The following is a 20,000-nucleotide window of genomic DNA, read 5'->3' on the forward strand; positions in this document are numbered from 1 at the left end:
TTACACGGAGCTTACAGATTCTACCACAGACGGCATCATAATCGATCATAGGTATCATAGAGTAAGATATCCGATCGATCGGATCGGCATCATAGAGTAAGGTGTTAGATGGGACGGAATAATAATTAACGAATTAGCGGGTGACATTTGATGTGCAATGGTTTATGCGATGATTTTATGTTTATTTTATAACCACGAATTCCTACTGTAAACGAAAAGTCTAAGTTAAATTATACATAACGTGAAACGGTGTGTGTGTGGGACAACTTGAAGCAGTGTTATTAATTTTAAAAATGGTGGATCACTCGATACCGTCGGACATTCTTGACGATCTCAGCAGGTTATCTTTTGCGGCAATTTTATTTATTATGTGTTGTTTACTTTGATTATATCGAAAGTAATGTGTGTGCGTGTCTTGTTTACAGTCGATTCATCATCAACGTGCCCGAAGAAGAGCGGAAAGATTTAGTTCGTATATGTTTTCAAATTGAACTGGCTCACTGGTTTTATTTAGATTTTTATTGTACAGAAGAAAATCCCAAACTTAGACCATGCAGTATGAGAGAATTTGCTACGCACATATTTTTTCATATACCGTTTTTAAAACTCCATGTAGCTAACATAGATAATATTCTTGAAAAATGGCGAGAATACAAGCAAAATGTTCCCACATTTGGAGCTATTGTATTGAACGAAGACTTAACTAAAGTACTGCTCGTACAAAGTTACTGGGCAAAAAACAGTTGGAGCTTTCCGAAAGGCAAGGTCAACGCGGACGAGGATCCTGCTCGTTGTGCTGTACGAGAAGTTTTAGAAGAGACCGGCTTTGACATTTCGAATCTGATAGACGAGAATGAATATATCGAGTCGATGATAAATGAACAATTAGTGAGATTATATATAATATCTGGTGTTCAGAAAGATACAAAATTTCAACCGAAAACAAGGAAAGAAATAAAAAATGTGGAATGGTTCTCTTTAGCAGATTTGCCAAACAACAAAAAGGACTTGACACCAAAAGTAAAAATAGGAGTTGGTCCGAATGCATTTTTTATGGTAATCCCATTTGTAAGGTAGGAAACAATTAAAGCAATTTGTTTGTACCTTTTAATGATACCTTCTAATGCTTTACATTGGTTTTTATACAGGAGAATGAGACGTTGGATACAAGAAAAACATTTACGTGATAAAATTAAAACCACGTTACGAAGACATAGACATAAATCTCTTGGCGATGTTGAAAGTGTTTCAAAGAGCAAACGACAACAGCAGCAACAAACACAACAACAACAGTTATTTAATCAGTCTGCACAAGTAATTATGCTTAGCCTGTAATTAATTACTGTATTTGAAATTGCATCGAGTACATTCTAATGAATTTCAGAGTGATATCACAAGTATTAAGGACTTTATAAATTTTCGGCAATCCAATACCTCACCTGCTCGAAATCGGGTATGGGTCAAATGTCCACGGCGTGCATATGACAATTCGTACGATAATAAAACTACCGCATCGAAAACGGGAATTAAACGTAATTTATTCGGCGAACAAAATGATGACGAAAGTTCGTCTGCTCTTGCTAAACAATTGGCAGACAGTCCACGAAGTCAATCAACTTGTTCATTTCTAATGGATCCAGCCATTCAGTCTATGAAATGCAATGAGTTCGGTTACGAAGCGCAAGCCTTCATGAAAGGTATTGCCAGTAGGTTGCTTGAAAAGATGTTGGGAAAAAGTTCCCTCGCGGTAAACTCATAATAACAAAAATAATGTGCTTTTTTCAGATCAGGTATCTCCACTTGAGGTATCGCAAAACATCGAAATGTCCGAGGGAAATCTAAAAGATTTATTATTTGACAAAGCAGTGAACAAATTACCGACAGATTTAAAGACTTGTTCCCCGTTCGTTGCAATGGATTACAGTGCCCGATTTGATTCGACAGACGATTTCGAAACTCGGGAATATTCCATGCAGCTGGGTTCAATAATTTGGGAACACTTCAAGTTCGATAAACAAGTAATATTGAATTGTTTGTGAATTGATTTTAAAGAAACGATTGTTATGGTTTTTTAAAGAAGAAAAAGAGCCACGTTCTACAAGTTGTATTAACTTTTTATGGTATTTATATATATGTATAGCTATATGTATATACATATACGTATATATAAATTTGCGAAGAATTACGTATAAAAATTTATAATTAAATATAATTTTAAACACTTGTGATCTCAAAGCAGTTTCTCAACGAAACTGTATTTTGTTCTTGTAGAATTTTCTAATGTACAGTAAGAATAACGGTAAAGTGAACACATTGTTGACTTATAACGGATATTACGTATTTAACTTTTTCGTTTATTCTTCAACGATGTGTCTACAGTAACTTAATTACGATAAAAAAAACGATACACCGACGTAATTGTCGAATAAGTGGAGATCACTAAAAAGGATACTACATATAATGTTTTAAAGAAATAGTTCGTTTTATATGTACTTGATTGGTACACAAGGAAATGATTGTGCATATACATCGTTAGCAACAAATTATGAAATGTTTATTTAAAATAGATTAGAATTCTTGAAAAAGATTATACAGATTGGAAGAACTACCGCAAGAATAGTAATGAAATACAATGATTTTTTCGCAAGGAAACTGCCTGCACCTTGAATGCTTCTAATAATCTCATTATTTAATGCAAAAACTACTTTACTCTCTTCGATAAGTTTATTTCTTGTGTCTTCGTCCAACGTTTCCGCAATCTTATTCATCGTCTCGCGTATATTTTGTTTAAGCTCATAGATACTACACTCAAAATCTGTAATATTATTACCGCTTGCGTCAATTTTTTTAAATGGCAAAATCTTCTGCATTAGTTGCCGTTTTTTACGTAGAATAATTCCTCCGCTAAGAAGGCCCATATACAGATGATAAATGTATGCTATCAGTAACGTAGGATCTGTATCTTCTATTTCCCTTAAGTGCATCAGATATTTGACGACACTGTCCCTAGAGCGTGAAACAATAGTAAACGTGAACTCTACATGCGAGAGTAAATTCATTGCAAATAAAAAAGAGTGTAAGAATATTCGAACAAATGTCATAGACGAGATTCAGTTTTAAGAATTCAATAAATTTGTGACATTTGTGCGATAGTATAAATAGAGAAAACATGCGACTTCGATGAACGTAAACGTATCTGTTAATATATACCCGGTGCATGTGCAACTACAATTTATACATAAACATTTAACAATACAAATATAAAACCTGTACCTAGGACTGTAGTTTCTCGTCCACCCTTTTCCTAAGTAAAACTCTAGATCGGACTCGAAAGCTTTCACACGAGAAAGTTTATCAATTGGAAATAATCCTATCTTAGTATTCTTTAATCTGAGCATAGCAGCTTCTAAATATAAGAATATTTCATAAAATACTAAAAGACCATCTGCCCATACGGAATTATTGAGAAATCCTGTTGAAAGTAAAAGGTATTTGACAAGGAGTTGGAGGATTAGTTTCTTTCATACGAACCTTCTTTCTGATCGCGCATAAACTATTTTCTATCGTATCATACTCCGGAAAATAATTAAAAATACATACTAAACGTACGATCGAGATACTAACCTAAATTACGTAGGCATTACGAATGAAAAAGTGTTGTAAAATAATAGAATATTTTACGTACGAATTATAATAATTTATCTTACCAAATGCTAATTTGGCATTCACTAAAGCGTCACTGATCGAGTGAATTTCTCTCGTAGCTTTTCGCATTTTCTTACAAAATGTATCTTCGCCTCTGTTCGACATCTTGATATTAATATAAGTAAATATATACACACATATGAGTATTTAACAAAATTAAAAGCGACACTATAGAACTAAGAATTATGCGTTTCTCTTCAAGTTTCTATGCTCGAAAGTTTGATTGTAATCAACGATCTTAAATGACAGTATTATTACAGGAATCAGAACCAACACAATGCATCACAAAGCCTTTTAATCTGACGTTTCGCAAGCTTGTCACACAACGTACAAAGTACAAATCGCGAATTTATCACGAAAAGTTAACGGTGCTGCCACCTGTCGATAAAGTCAATAGATTCTGTAGATAATATCGGGGTACAATAACTCGGTACAATACCGACAAATTCCGTCGATAATTGCACCGTCGGTCGCGTTGTCCAACAGTTTGAACGTTTCGCCGCTACGCGAACAGCGCCATTTTGACATTTTTAGAAGCAAATGGTTCCGGCAGGAAATTACGTCGGTTCCGATGGCGAAAGCGGTAAGAATCATTTAAATAGAAACTAATATTATCTTCCTATTGAAATTTGTCGATGTTTAAGTACACAAATTGTGGATCTTACGATAGATTTGAAAACAACTGCGAGAACATACGGAAAATCCAAACTTAACAACCGGATCGACGAGCAGAACAGGTGCTCGATTAATCGAGTTTCAAACGAACGATTATTCCACAATTTCTCGTCGAAATATATTGCCGTCCGCGTGCTCGAATTAAAGCCAAGGAAACCGCGTTTTACGACAGGTAAGATGCAATTTGGAGATAATTGCGACAACACGGTACAAATAAAAATTACAAGGATTTCTGCACACGACCAATTGCGATTCTCCTTAGAACGCATCTCGAGGTTATGTCAAGTAAAAAAAGTCCGTCGAAACGTGCAATAATAAATTCGATTTATTTTCGCCGAAGCGAACGAAAACTGGCGAACATGAACGATCCAGGCAGAACGACGCCTGCGATCCGAGTGTATACGTATCGAGGTTCTGCGTCGCCCCACCACCGCCGGCTCCCTAAAAACCGGCGGGCGGAAAAAGAAGACGACGACGAGCGCGCCGCGAAGGGTTAAAAATATATCGGAACGGTCCTAATTCAATGACCAGAGGCGGCGTTAGTGGGCAGCGTGCGGCGATTTACATGAACGGCGTCCGCGGCGAGGAAGGCGAGGACAGTCGGCGCATTGAGGATCGAGAAGGCAAAGAGAGCCAAGCCGAAGCTCGAAGGCAGAGAGGAGCTAGAGAGTGCCGAAGGCAGACTGGAGGAGCGAGAGACCTAACTGAGGAGAGCCCGCGGTGGAGCAGGAGAGTGGCGCGGCGTGTTGGCGGTACGGGTTGCTGAGAGCTGTTTGCCGATTCGTTGACTCGCCGGGACGGTCGGTCGCGGTCCGAGGGCTCACGGCTCCCGGTCTCAGTACGTCTCGTGACCGCGAGCCAAGGGGATGGACGTTGCGTTTCGGCGGCTCTACGTCCCGTGATCCATCGATCGAGATCGGCCCGGCATCCTCTCGCGGCCGAACCGGGGACCGCTGTCGCGCGCGATGCCACCACGCGAGGCCGGAACAACCGTCAGACATCTCGTGGCCGTTCCTCCTCCGCGGTGAGACAAGAAGAAGAAGGAACCCTTTTCGGTAACCTCGTTCGGTGCGGAAGATCGTCGGAAGTTTCGCGAGTGTTTTGATACGACGAGATGGGCAGTGAAGCGAACGCGGAGACCGCTGGTACCAACGCCGTGGATTCGGACGAGTCCGATAGCTGGGAGAAGTTCTTCGGTGAGTGTGGATCGATCTCTCTCGCTCTCGTTTCCTTTTCTAACCTCTGTTTACGAGTATGTTCGGTTCCTCGTAAGCAGAGAGATACATATACGCTCGTGTACGTACGCGTACGCGATGTGTACGGATGAACGTAAATATATATATGTCGCGTTTATTTTGACCGTGTCTCGTATACGACAAGAGGAGCACGAACGAGAGGTCTCCGCGGATTGGCGAAGGATTGTTATGCCCAAGAGACGTTGCTATTGTACCGCGGGTTATAGATCTATCTCTCAGCCACAGTTTTCAGGTTTCTCTTGGCGCGGCGACGGTGGCGGTCGCGCGGAACGTTTAACACTAAAAAACCTACCGAGCAGTAATACTAATTGGGCATGTACCAACCGCTTCGCAAAAGCGAGAAGATCGAATTTATTTAGAATTTGTATAGTTTATATTATAATATTAACTAATATATATATAGTTTATATTATATATATTATATGTATGCTTATATTTTATATATATAGTTTATATTATATTATAGAACTTGTTCCAATGATATAACTTATTCAAGGAATTGCAATTGTAGGGTTAGTGTTAAAAATCTACCAAGCAGTAATACTAATTGGGCATGCATCGCTTCGCAAAAGCGAGAAGACCGAATTCATTTGGAATTTGTAAAGTTTTTATTATAAAACTTGCTCCAATAATATATAATATTACTATATGTTATATTATATATATAAATATTATTATTTATATTAATGATATAATAATATAATAATAATATATATTATAATAATATTGTAATAATAAGTAATATAATAATATAATAATAATATATATTATAATAATATTGTAATAATAAGTAATATAATAATATAATATATATTAATATTATATATAATATATATTATATTATATTATATATTATTATGTATAATATTATTATTAATATATTATTCAAGCGTTTTCGACGAAAGAGTCTCGGAAAGCTTTGCGGAATTGCAAAATAAGAAAGCGGTCGTTTCTCGACCGCGGTAGCTTTGGTGTTAATTATTATTGCTCCGGTGGCCGCCGTTAGTGTGATACTTCTTTGACCACCACTGGGTTTGCGTGGCACGGAAAGTTGTTATCGCGTATACTTGTGCAAGCTAACACGTTAATAACTGGTAGGAAATGCAAACGAGGCGTAGGTTTTAGGGACGGAGGTCGCGCGCCGCTCCGCAAAGATACCGACCGAACCGTGTACGCGTTTCCGCGGTTGGTTCAACGACTCGTTTGTTCCAGATTCTTACCGCCGAACGAACCACCGTTGTTCGAATATATCGATCACGAAATTCAAGCAGATACATAGAGCGCGGCAGAGGGTTGATTGCGCGGATCTCGCGCGCGAGGCTGATAACATTTTATAAAATCCAAGATATACACCGTGGATACGTTTCGTTCGCATTCCTGCAGCCGACGATACGATGATAAATTAGCGACGTTCACATTAGAGGCTGACCCATCGACTGGCGCGCAAATTTAGCGCAAATCTTGCTCTGGGTGCCACGGTTTTATTTTAACGCTAACTTTTTCCTTTGTAAAAATCATCATCATTTACAAAAGTCATCCAAGAATTTTCGTACTTAATTCTTAGTTGAACAAGCACAATGCTATATAGTTAGTTTGCTGCCTTTTAACGGCCAAGAAATATAGTTCAAATTGTTATTTCAGTTTTTTAAAATGGCGCCGAAGTGGTGTACCGCCATTGGCGTGCAACAGATAGTTTTTGCATGGCACCGGCGTGGTATATAATAATAATAATAATATATGATAATATATTAATATTAATATAATAAAATAATATATAATATATAATAATAATATATATATAATAATTAATATTAATATAATAAAATAATATATAATATATAATAATAATATAATAATATATATAATAATATATATATATATATATATAGAACAATAAAATAATATAATAATAATATATATATAAATGTATGTATACATATATATACATACATTTTTCATTCATCCTTGCTAACAGTTCCTAACTCGAACAGCCATTTATAGCCGATCTAAGCTCGCAGCACCCACTAACGAGATATCTCCTAATCCGACAGCCAATGGGTTAAGATCGTCAGGCGAAAACGAGATTTTCATCCGAAAATTTTCCTATCGGTCGCGCCAATCGGAACGTCTCGCGAGCGACGACCGCGCGCGCGCGCGCGTTGATTGCGCGTAATGCATTCGCGCGCGTCTCACCTCTCGAGTGGATAATTTGGCCAATTTAAAACGTTGCTAGTAGCCAAAGGAGCGTAGACACGTGCCGCCGTATCGAACGAAGCGGCGACCAAATAATTCATCGACGCGGCCGATTATTTCGCGCGAATTTTTCGAATTCGATTCTCCTTCCTTCGAACGATCCTCGAGATACGATCGCCATTCCTAGAACCGCGCGAAGACCGCATTATCGAAGCTACCACTCTAATCTATCTAGGTGATTGAACAATCCATCTTGCGTTAAGGTTTGAAAAAATCTGGAGAGATAACGGAGTCGCGGGAAAGAAAGAAAAAAGAAAGAAAAAAAAATAAAAATACCTGGTACGCGCGTATCGCTGTCACAATACTTCCTACATCGCATTCTACAATCGCATCTCGCTAGCCGAGTGAGAGAGAGAGAGAGAGAGAGACAGAGAGAGAGAGAGAGAGAGAGAGAAAGCGAGATGATAAAGAGAGAGAGAGAGAGAGAGAGAGAGAGAGAGAGAGAGAGAGAGAGAGAGAGAGTAGAGAAAGAGAGAGAGAGAAAAAGGGAGGGAGAGTAGACAAAGAGAGAGAGAGAGTAGAGAAAGAGAGAGAGAGAGAGAGAGAGAGAGAGAGAGAGAGAGAGAGAAATCGAGAGCGCACGGTTATCGCGAGCGGGACATCTTTTTCACGGACTTTCGATTAGAACTTATAAAGCGAATACGCGCGCGTCGAAGACAAAAGCGGAGCGGATCGTCGCCGCCGGTTTATTCCGCGGCGGCGTTGATCTTCCGCGCGGCGATCTCTGCACGGTGGACGATCCGTTCGCTCGCGGATCCGTAGAAATCCGTGCGACAGGTTGTGTCAGCCACGCATTCGCTGACACCGGAGTGTTGTCGCTAGATCCGAGTGCTCGGGCAAACATTAATCGGATAGATCGGCCAGCGGTTCTCAATCGCGACCCGCGCGTGAAACGACGAGATTTCGAGATCTCGTTCGAAGATTCGATTCCCCTCGCCGGGCGTCCCCCTTCTACCCCCCTCGAAAGCTCCCTACGGCTCTCACGATCCGCGCGAGGCGCGAGACGCGACGGAAAAAAGCAAAAAGAAGAAGAGAAAAAAAAGAGTAAAAGAGACCCCGGTCGGTCGGACGCGCGCGCGAGCCGTTCCGAACCGAAGATAAGCGGGATACACGAGGCGCGAGTAACAGTACCGTACTATATTTCACGGAATTTCACGTGGAAGAGAAAACGTGAACTTCTTACGATTCGATTTGTCCGCTAGTTCAGCTGGCGGTGAGCGCGCGCGCGCGCGCGATCTCGTGTGTGTACACACGTGAAAGTGACGTTACGACCCGGTCCCCCTTCCCCCGTCCCTTATCTCGGATCTATATGCATCGTCATTTTTCAACGCGCTGCACCCGATCCGAGAATTTACGGGGTTTTTTTTTTTTACGCCGGCCAGATAAGCCAATTATCTCGGAGCTGCCCTTTACGCGTACACACGCTTATTATCGTAGAGTTTTGTGTGTTACGAATTAGTCGAAGCGGTTGCGCGATCGTTATATAGTAATGTCTCTCCCTTACTGACGCACGGATTGTTTAATAAGATGGATAATTTGGGAAGAGGAGATACGATTGTTCGAGCCGTTGCGGCTCGTTTTTATAATTGTGGACAATTTGTAACTATTACAATAAACCGCGAGGATCGAATAATCGTGCCTCCTCTTCCCAAATTGTCCATTTTTGTGGACGATCTGGGCGTCGATTAGAGAGACGTTACCGTAGATCTTGCCGCGTCGTGGAAAATGAGAGAAAATGATCCGCGACACCGCTAAAATTGTTACATCACGTTCCAAGATAATTTTTATATTATAAAAGCTTAGATACAAAAAATGGTTGAAAGTCTAATTGTTGTACGAGTCGCAAGACTGAATTTTATACGCATAAAATGCTCTTTGTCGTATAAAATAGAAATACCATAAGTCGGAGGAATGAATTTAGATTTATAGTTGAAATGACTTCGAGTGCAAAGGGTTAAACGTGTCAATTGCCAAAGCAGAAGCCAAGAAAATTATAACTTTAACGAAAGAACGACAAACGTAACGCTATCTATTGCTGCAAATCCAAATTACTCTCTTGCCAAGATAATACAGTAATGTCTCCCTTACTGACGCTCAGATTGCGCAGAAAAATGGACAATTCGGGGAAGAGGAGATACGATTATTCGAGCCGTCGCAGCTCGTTTTTATAGTTGTTGACAATTCGTGGCTATAAAAATGAACCGCGAGGATCGAACGATCGCGTCTCCTCTTCCTAAATTGTCCATTTTTGTGGACGATCCGGGCGTCAATTAGAGAGACGTTACCGTAGATCTTGCCGTGTTAAAATTACAAACTATCGGTTGTGAACGAAACGACGCGGAATTTGTTTATATAGTAACTTGAACGTGTCAATTACCAAAGCAGAATCCAAGAAAATTATAACTTTAACGAAAGAACGACAAACGTAACGCTATCTATTGCTGCGAACCGAAATTACTTTCTTGCCAAGTAATGTCTCCCTTACTGACGCTCGGATTGCGCAGAAAAATGGACGATTTTGGGAAGAGGCGATACGACTATTCGAGCCTTGCTGCTCGTTTTTACAATTGTGGACAATTTATAACTATAAAAATAAACCCCAAGGCTCGAATAATCGTGTCTCCCCTTCCCAAATTGACCATCTTCGTAGTCAATCCTGGCGTCAATTACAGAGACATTACTGTATCATGGGACGCGTGCAGAAATTTCAAAAGAATTCGACCGAGGGTTAGAGAACGTGCGTTCTCGCTGTCCGTGGAAGAGGTCGATGATTTCGCGAGGGTCTCTCGTCGCCGCCGATGCTCGTGACTCTCGTGAAAATTGCCGATTTTCATTTGCATGCTCTCGTGCTCGTGCACGACGGTCACGAATACGCTCCTCCCGGCGCGGCGGCTCCGGACGACTCCGGCTCAGCTCCGCAGCCAGCTCCGGCCAGCTCGCGGGACAAGTGGCGAACTTAAGGATGCGATACGACGCGCAAAAAACACTCGCTCTGCCGGATGCAGCTTAGAGAGACCTGTGGGTCGAGAGAACGCGAGAGAGAAAGAGAGAGAGAGAGAGAAAGAGTGAGAGAGGCCTGTGTTTTCCTCGCGGCCTCTGCGCGTCGCCACGGAGACGGAAACAGCCGTAGAGACTATGCTTGCTTGCGTGTCACGTGTGTATGCACGTCCCGTGTATGCACACGCCCAAAAATCGAGCAACCGGCTCTACCGTGCCGTCTGGATTTTTATGGGCCCGGCCCGGACACGGGCGACGACGCTGCCGAGCCCTGAAAATTTCCGTAAGTTCAAGGAACGGCCCGGGAAACAATAGAGCCGGAGGAGCTCGATCCATCTTGTCTTAGAAAATCCGTCGTGTCCTCGACCGCCAGCATTCCTCCTCCTCCTCCTCCTCGAAACAGCCTCGTCCTCTCTGCTCTCCTGATCGATGTACGTCGACGGAGGAGATCGACGTCCATCGCGGTCGACGATAATACAGGATGTCCCAAAAATGTCTCGCAATCCGAAAATAACGGGTTCCTCGGATCGTTCGAAGCAACTTCTTCCTTTACAAAAATGTTCTCCGAGGCGCCGTTAACGAGTTATCAACGAAAAACCGTGACCAATAAGAATCGAGTACGGCTGACGCGAGGCGGCCCGGCCAACCAGCGCGCGAAGCCCGGTTCCGCTCGTTGGCTCGGACGCCTCGCGCCAGCCGAGCTCGCCTCTCATTGGTCGCTGTTTCTCGTTGATAACTCGTTAACGGTGCGTCGGAGAAAATTTTTCCAAAGGAAAAAGTTGCTTCGAATGACCCGAGGAAGCCGCCGCTTTCGGATTGCGAGACATTTTTCGGACACCCTGTATATGACAGGCGTTGTCTTATCCCGCGCGCCGGCAACGACGACTATACAACGACGAACGAACGAACGAACGAACGGTCGCCTAAGGTCCGAGAGGCGGTGTTATTACACGACCAGGCTCATATACGCGCGCCGGCACGCCGGGTATGAGGCCGGGAGAGATTGCGCGCATCTATCTCGCCCACTTGTTCCCAGCCATGATATACAGGTTGTCTCTTCCCGGTCCCCCGGGTCCCGGACACGTTCGCTTACACGAGTCGCTTACGCTTACGCGAGCTTTGTACACGGTCCTATGTAAACCAGTCGCGAGAAACCACGCCGTTCAGCCGCGTTCACGGACCCGCGATTGGGAGACAAATTCCCCTGGACCAGTAAGAATAACACGGGCCCCTTTGATCGGGCATCGCGCGGGGTCTACGAACGTCTCCGGCCCCTCTGTATCAACCCTCGAACGCCCGACGGCGCATCGAGAACGCGCGCTTTCCATGGGTAAACCTTTTGTTACCGTTCGCTTTTGATCGAGGAATTCGGTTTGTTCCCAGCTTGGCAGGTCGACGCGATAAAAATAATATTCCCGACGGGACCGGCCTGGGTATACAGGGTGTCCCGAAAATGTCTCGCAATCCGGAAATAGGAGGTTCCTGAGGTGATTCGAAGCAACTTTTTCCTTTGCGAAAATGTTCTCCGAGGCTTCGTTCACGAGTTATCAACGAAAAACACTGACCGATGAGCGATCGCGCACGCCGACGCCCCGCCCTCGCGACCACTGGAGGACCAACGCGACGCGGCATCGGCCGTCGGGGCGGAGCGCCGGGCGCGCTCGCTCCCCGATTGGTCCACGTTTTCCGTTGATAACTCGTAAACGAAGCCGCGGATCGCATTTTCGCTGAGGGAAAAGTTGCTTCGAATGACCTCGAGAATCCCCTGCTTTCGGATTGCAAGACATTTTCGGGACACCCTGTACAGGCTGGAGATAGAACAACAATGGCAACTTTCACCGGCTTTTCGACCTCGGAATTTGACGTCTCTGTGATTCCCTATGGGCGCACGTAACGCGCGCAGCAATAATCATTCTGGCAAGTTACACGGCGAGCAGAGCTGCCTTCCGCCAGGCAGTAGGATCGTAATGGTACCTTTCACTGTCTTCTTCGGCACCAGGAATGGGTGCTCGAATAGCTGCTAGACGCACGTGGTCTCCGTCATAATAATAATAAGAACAACAACAGCGACGATTCCGTGCATTTTTGTCGCGTGCTCGGCCGGTCGGAACGTTAAAGTTCAGTTTACAGCTTCAGTTTCTCTGGACACCGGGAACCGCGCGGCGAATAATAGCGCGAGCCGACGGATAAAGAGCATGACGCGTCCCGCGATAAAGCTCGGAGGTTTTTTCGAGGCGGGACCTGATAACGAGCGAGTCCCGTGTCCACACAGGTGACTCACTTGACAATTGTTGCGATCCGCTCGCAACCTTTGTGTGATCTGACGAATCGGGAAACAATTAGGTTAAGTTACGTTAGGCGTTAACGCCTGGTTTTCTCGACGAAGGCGAACTTCGACGGAGAGAATGAGAACTGTCGCGCCAATGAATCGACAACTCGTGCTACGTTCTTCTTTATTCTTTAACTCGAAGATTTAGTTCTCTCGAAATATTGGTTCTATGAGAGCACGAATTTCCTTGAACAGCGTCGAGTAAAGAAACCGTACGTGTGCATAATATTATCGAGCTTATGTGTCTATTACTACAAGGTAAATATTGCGGACGTTCCGATTACTCTGTGTCAGGGTTATGTTATTCTAAATGTGCACACGCAGCTGCAATTCCTAGGATCAATATACAGGGTGTCCCAAAAATGTCCGGCAATCCGAAAGTGGCGGGTTCCTCGGATCATTCGAAGCAACTTCTTCCTTTACAAAAATGTTCTCCGAGGCACCGTTAACGAGTTATCAACGAAAAACCGTGGCCAATGAGTGATCGCGCGCGGCTGACGCCCCGCCCTCGCGTCCACTGGAGGGCCGGCGCGACGCGATACTGGCCGCCAGGGCGGAGCGCCGGGCGCGCTCGCTCTCCGATTGGTCCACGTTTTCCGTTCAATAACTCGTTAACGGTGCCTCGGAGAAAATTCTTGTAAAGGAAAAAGTTGCTTCGAATGACCCGAGGAACCCGCCACTTTCGGATCGCGAGACATTTTTGGGACAGCCTGTAGACTTATGAACGGCGGTGTTTCTTCGCTGTAACCGATCTTTATCCCGGTCCCATTGAGACGCGGGGCCTCGCCGAGCTCGAGGGGCCTGGGTCGTGTAAATTTAAATGCACCGATTTCGTGTAAATTTAACCGCGTTGTGTTACACTGTATTAACATTTTCATAGATAACATTCCAAGATGCGACACCCGGGTCACCGCGTCGACGGTTGGGCCCGCGTGGGCCCGATGCAGCGTGGGCGTATCATCGGCTTCCCTAAGCTGCATTTGTAACGCCAAGTGCTCGCGCCGGATACTTCGCTCGTAACCGCCGCGCCTACGATCTACGGGTCCGCGGGGCCGATCCGCGTCAAGATCTTCGTCTGATCTTGCTCGATCGGTGGCTCTTCGATACGTTCGCCGCGATTTCGTACGATTTACCGCGGACGTATTCGTATTACCGCGGACGCCCCAAATACTGTGTCATAATTTTTAAAATAATCTCATAATCTCGCCGTTTCCTCCTTATAATTGTAGTTTTATAATCGTCGCGCCAACGGGTAGTTGGGATTCCTTTGACGAACCTTTTGCAACAATTTGCTTGTAACAACGAGTCTTCTTAACTAATCGAATCTCCCGCGGCCAAAATATTTTTTGCATTTTTCTACACAACGTAGATAATTAATACTATTAATACGTTGTACAATATATATATATATGTATATATATCTATATCTATATCTATATCTATATCTATATCTATATCTATATCTATATCTATATCTATATCTATATCTATATCTATATCTATATCTATATCTATATCTATATCTATATCTATATCTATATCTATATCTATATCTATATATGTATATCTATATCTATATCTATATCTATATCTAGATATATAGATATAGATATAGATATAGATATAGATATAGATATAGATATAGATATATAGATATATGTATATGTATACGTGTACATATTTACATAAATTATACATAATATATAATTGTGCGTATTGTACGTATATAAAATATAATTGTACATATTTATATATTTGTACGTGTGTGTATAAATTATATAAGCGAGTCACGTAAGTTCACACGAGCACACAATTCGCACATTGCTGAACGCGAAATGCGCGCAATATTTATTCAATTAAATAAGTTCGCGCGCTGTGAGAAAATGGTTCGCTGCTGGAATAATTTAGATTAAGGTAATGAAATCGAATCTATTCGTTTATTTATACTCGCGGATTGAAAAATGCCTTAAAGCCGGATTAAACGTTGCAAGCACAGCTGCTGAAATACGATAGAGAACCATTATTAAAACCTGTTCTCTAATATTCTGTAATCGACGCGTACGTGAAACGTATAATCTTTCTTGGAATTTTTCTCGACGATTTTTGCGTTCGGAACGCCGCGGCCGCGTCTCATCGCGGAATCATCATCATCAAAAGAAATGAATATTTTGAATTTCGTAGCATTAACGCTCCGAGCGTGCAGCGGTCTAAAAGCGACCGTTATGCATTGCCGTATAGAAAGTTAATAAGAATGAATTTATTTTAATTGCTGCAATATCGAGTGTCCGAGTTAACTAGCTTGGACCGAGACCAGCTTAGATAATACGGAAGGATCGACGGATATTCGTAAATCGTGCGATACGATCGTGAAAACCCATTTCTCGACGGTGTGAAAATCTGCACGAATAATTCTCTACGCTCGCTGTATATCGATGAAAAAAAGGCTTCGGCTTGAAAGGGTTGAATGCCGAACCCGGATCGTCGTTGCACCGCGTCTATTTCATCTATTTTCTCTATCTTCTCCGCGCGCGAGTCAGAACTTGAAAGGAGAAACCATCCCGTACGCCAGAATTTACATGCGGTAAATTTAACCGTGCAGAACGGTAGATTCCCGTCGCACGAGCCCGCCAGAAAAATACGGTAAAATTCCCCTTGATCGACGCACAAAATTTTACCAAAAAATGGACAATTTGCAAGGAGGAGATACGATTATTGTTTATATTTTTATAGTTGTAAAATGTATAATATGAATAATAATAACGAATAAGTAATAATCGTATCTCCTCTTTCCGAATTGTCCATTTTATATCCGTATAAAATGAATAATGATAATGAATAAGTAATAATTGTATCTCCTCTTCCGAAATTGTCCATTTTATATCCGTATAAAATGAATAATAATAACGAATAAGTAATAATCGTATCTCCTCTTTCCGAATTGTCCATTTTATATCCGTATAAAATGAATAATGATAATGAATAAGTAATAATCGTATCTCCTCTTCCGAAATTGTCCATTTCATATCCGTATAAAATGAATAATAACAACAAATAAGTAATAATCGTATCTCCTCTTCCAAAATTGTCCATTTTACATCCGTATAAAATGAATAATAATAACGAATAAGTAATAATCGTATCTCCTCTTCCCAAATTGTCCATTTTACATCCGTATAAAATGAATAATAATAACGAATAAGTAGTAATCGTATCTCCTCTTCCCAAATTGTCCATTTTATATCCGTATAAAATGAATAATAACAACAAATAAGTAATAATCGTATCTCCCCTTCCAAAATTGTCCATTTTTCTGTAGAATTCTGAGCGCGTCAATTAGGGAGAATTCGCTGCGATCGGTCTCGGACATCGTTCGCCATCTTCGCGCAAGAATTCCGAGCCGCGCGATCGGGTGCCCGAACGCGGACTTTAATCCCGTTCCTGTCGACCCGATGCACCCAGAAGGCACCGATGCACCCAGAAGGCACCGATGCACTCGGAAGACACCGATGCACCGTGCGCGGAGACCGCGACTCGTCCAGCGCGTTAAAGCTCGGAAGCCTTATCATGAATATGCACCGAGAAGAAGATGCTCGCGGCGAGGCTTACCCTTTGTAAACAAGGGTTAGTCGAGCCCCTTAACGAGACGCGCGCAGTATTACGTTACCCGGGGATGCTTTCGCGTGCATTCTCGCCCGTAGTCCACGCGAGCTGTCGCGAAACATCGACGCGCGTTAACCCATTACCTTTTCAATTTAAAAATGTCGTTACCTTACCAATTCAAAAACCCCCTAAAAAAGGATTAAATTGAAATTAATGAAGTTTTTACCAACGATTTAAAACAAAATGGCGGGAATTCTTGATACTTTTATGGAGCACCCGATACGTTCTCGCTGATTTAATGCCCGAAGTCTCTAAAAAATGGCACATCGCCGGATAACGGGTCAACGTTCCGCGAGAGAAATTTTCGCGGGAAAACGAGACCCGCGAACAAAATGCTCGCGGCGCCCGCGATGTCCCGCAGGCTCGAACGAAGACGTCACGCGAGCAAAGCGAAGCGAAGGGACGAGCGTGGAATTTTTGCGCGTCGCGTGCACGCCGGGAATCGCGGGAATCGCGGCGCGCGGGGGCGAGCCGCGCGGAAAACGCCGCGCGGAGATACGGGCCCGCCGCGCGTGAACGAGGTCCGTAAACATCCTCCGGCCGACGCGAAACTCCGTCGACTGGCGCGAAGGAAAAGGATGCGAGGCGATTCCGTTCGGATAGCCATTATCGAGGGGGGAAAGAGGGGGAGGAGAGGAGTCGCTCGGCTCTCGTCGGAAGAGGAGAGATTCGGTGCGAGCGGATATCGGAGCGGGACGGAGCGGGTCTCGTCTCTCGTTTCGCGCCGGAGGAGTCTCGCGTCTGGACGGTGCCGGCGGTCGAAGGTAACGGTGTTGGGCGCAACCTGTATGACAAGGACATTCGATCTACTATAATCAATGTATGTATTAAGTTCCGATATAGAAACTCGGTTACGTAAAATAATGAACATAAGAGACAGAGGCGACCGCAGGACAATACGAGCAACGGGGAGCTCGTGGAGCGGACTTTCCATGCGATTACAGTAAATGTCTCCCTAATTGACGATCGGATTCTGCAGAAAAATGGACAATTCGGGGAGCGGAGGTAAGATTGTGCGAACGTTGCGGTACGTTTTCATAGTTACGAATTGTCGAGAACTATGAAAACGAGCTGCAACGGCTCGAATAATCGTGTCTCCTCTTTCCAAATTGTGCATTTTGCGACAATTAGAGAGAAATTACTGCATTGGGTTGGCAAGAAAGTAATTTCGGTTTGCATCCAATACGTACAGTAATGTCTCTTTAATTGGCGCATAGATAGTCCACGAAAATGGACAATTCGGGGAGTAGAGATACGATTGTGCGAGCCTTGCGGTTCGTTTTCATAGTTACGAATTGTCGAGAACTATGAAAATGAGCTGCAACGGCTCGAATAATCGCGTCTCCTCTTCCCAAATTGTGCATTTATTTGGACAATCTGAGCGTTAATTAGAGAGAAAGTACTGTATTGGGTTGGCAAGAAAGTAATTTCGGTTTGCATCCAATACGTACAGTAATGTCTCTTTAATTGGCGCATAGATAGTCCACGAAAATGGACAATTCGGGGAGTAGAGATACGATTGTGCGAACGTTGCGGTACGTTTTCATAGTTACGAATTGTCGAGAACTATGAAAACGAGCTGCAACGGCTCGAATAATCGTGTCTCCTCTTCCCAAATTGTGCATTTATTTGGACAATCTGAGCGTTAATTAGAGAGAAAGTACTGTATTGGGTTGGCAAGAAAGTAATTTCGGTTTGCATCAATAGGTACAGTAATGTCTCTCGAATTGACGCTCGGATTGTCCACGAAAATGGACAATTCGGGGAGTAGAGATACGATTATTCGTGTCTTGCGGTTCGTTTTCATAATTACGAATTATCAAGAATTATAAAAACGATCCGCAAAGCTCGAATAATCGTATCTCCTCTTCCCAAAATCGTCCATTTTTCTGCGCAATCCGAGCGTCAGTAAGGGAGACATTACTTGGCAAGAAAGTAATTTCGGTTCGCAGCAATAGATAGCGTTACGTTTGTCGTTCTTTCGTTAAAGTTATCATTTTCTTGGCTTCTGCTTTGGTAATTGACACGTTCAAGTTACTATATAAACAAATTCCGCGTTGTTTCGTTCACAACCGATAGTTTGTAATTTTAACACGGCAAGATCTACGGTAACGTCTCTCTAATTGACGCCCAGACCGTCCACAAAAATGGACAATTTAGGAAGAGGAGACGCGATCGTTCGATCCTCGCGGTTCATTTTTATAGCCACGAATTGCCAACAACTATAAAAACGAGCTGCGACGGCTCGAATAATCGTATCTCCTCTTCCCAAAATCGTCCATTTTTCTGCGCAATCTGAGCGTCAGTAAGGGAGACATTACTGTAGACAGCGTCATCTTTGCATCGTCGTTCTTTCGTTAAGGTTATCATTTCTTTATCGTCTTCGTGCTTTGGTAGCTGACATAGTTTAGCCTACTATAGAAACAAATTCCGCTTGGTTTTGTTAACAACCGATAGTTCGTTGATTTAGTTTTAACACGAAGAGCGCAAGAACGAACAATTTTCGACACATTCTACTTTTTTATTCGCGCAAGAGGCGCAGCCTCGAGAACGATCGCACCGCGATGCGAAAACATGGCCGTCCGACGACCGTGCGGCGACGCCATTGAACTTGATTTCCCGACACCGTGGATCCTCGCGGCTGCACGTGCAGAAACTTTAAAGGAGAACGGCTCTGCCCTCGCCGGCGCGGCGTCTCACGTATTCTAAGCCTCGAATCGCGTACGGATCCTGGGAACGGGCCCCGCGAAGGCCCCGCGGGGGCCTCGCGGATTTTTTTCGGATCTCCGGCCCCTTCCTTTCTCGCAAAGGTTGTGTCTTTTTTCTCCAACGTTTCCTCTCGAGCCCCGAAATTTTTTGCGAAGAACAGCCAACGACTTCCGGCGCGGCGTCGCGTTTTCCTCTCGGGCTTGGCTCGGGCCCGGCTCGGGCCCGGCTCGCGGTCGCATTCGAAACGAGCCGCTTCGACGTTTAACTCCTCGATCGCGCCGGCGATTAATCGATCGGCCTCGTCGCACGAATAAACGAGGCGACACCGTGTCGATCGGTGAACAGTTAGGCGAGCGGTCGCGAAGGGTGGCGAATCGGCGAAAAAAGCTGTCCCGATGTGTCCCGATCGGGTCAGC

At 43.6% G+C, this 20,000-nt stretch overlaps 3 protein-coding genes across 3 annotated transcripts in view; 2 read left to right on the forward strand and 1 right to left on the reverse strand.

The window, feature by feature from the left end:
• The first annotated feature begins 56 nt into the window (after positions 1 to 56).
• On the forward strand, positions 57 to 3,272 carry DCP2 (decapping mRNA 2). Its single transcript, XM_033477158.2, has 5 exons — positions 57 to 340; positions 426 to 1,073; positions 1,149 to 1,314; positions 1,385 to 1,697; positions 1,786 to 3,272. The coding sequence occupies exons 1-5, from the start codon at positions 294 to 296 to the stop codon at positions 2,037 to 2,039; spliced, it is 1,428 nt and encodes a 475-aa protein (XP_033333049.1). The 5' UTR covers positions 57 to 293; the 3' UTR covers positions 2,040 to 3,272.
• On the reverse strand, positions 2,533 to 4,042 carry Ho (heme oxygenase). Its single transcript, XM_033477164.2, has 3 exons — positions 3,708 to 4,042; positions 3,274 to 3,472; positions 2,533 to 3,006 (listed from the first exon to the last, which is right to left on the reverse strand). The coding sequence occupies exons 1-3, from the start codon at positions 3,808 to 3,810 to the stop codon at positions 2,559 to 2,561; spliced, it is 750 nt and encodes a 249-aa protein (XP_033333055.1). The 5' UTR covers positions 3,811 to 4,042; the 3' UTR covers positions 2,533 to 2,558.
• Positions 4,043 to 4,976: 934 nt separating this feature from the next.
• The window catches only part of GEFmeso (Guanine nucleotide exchange factor in mesoderm), a 74,014-nt gene continuing 58,990 nt past the window's right edge, over positions 4,977 to 20,000 (forward strand). The window contains exon 1 of the mRNA XM_033476834.2: positions 4,977 to 5,576. Within this exon, the coding sequence (XP_033332725.2) occupies positions 5,495 to 5,576 (82 nt within the window). The 5' untranslated portion in view covers positions 4,977 to 5,494. The remainder of the gene's footprint in view (positions 5,577 to 20,000) is intronic.

The sequence above is a fragment of the Megalopta genalis genome, chromosome 13 (genome assembly GCF_051020955.1).
Source record: "Megalopta genalis isolate 19385.01 chromosome 13, iyMegGena1_principal, whole genome shotgun sequence".
In the NCBI taxonomy this organism is placed as follows: domain Eukaryota; kingdom Metazoa; phylum Arthropoda; class Insecta; order Hymenoptera; family Halictidae; genus Megalopta; species Megalopta genalis.

Excerpts from the sequence above, each read along its gene's own strand:
- DCP2 (XM_033477158.2), top strand. The coding sequence starts at position 294 with ATGGTGGATCACTCGATACCGTCGGACATTCTTGACGATCTCAGCAG. Across the intron at positions 1,074-1,148 it reads ATGGTAATCCCATTTGTAAG|GAGAATGAGACGTTGGATAC; the intron begins GTAGGAAACAAT and ends GTTTTTATACAG. Across the intron at positions 1,698-1,785 it reads AGCGCAAGCCTTCATGAAAG|ATCAGGTATCTCCACTTGAG; the intron begins GTATTGCCAGTA and ends TGCTTTTTTCAG.
- Ho (XM_033477164.2), bottom strand. The coding sequence starts at position 3,810 with ATGTCGAACAGAGGCGAAGATACATTTTGTAAGAAAATGCGAAAAGCT. Across the intron at positions 3,473-3,707 it reads GAATGCCAAATTAGCATTTG|GATTTCTCAATAATTCCGTA; the intron begins GTAAGATAAATT and ends TACTTTCAACAG. Across the intron at positions 3,007-3,273 it reads ACGAGAAACTACAGTCCTAG|GGACAGTGTCGTCAAATATC; the intron begins GTACAGGTTTTA and ends TTCACGCTCTAG.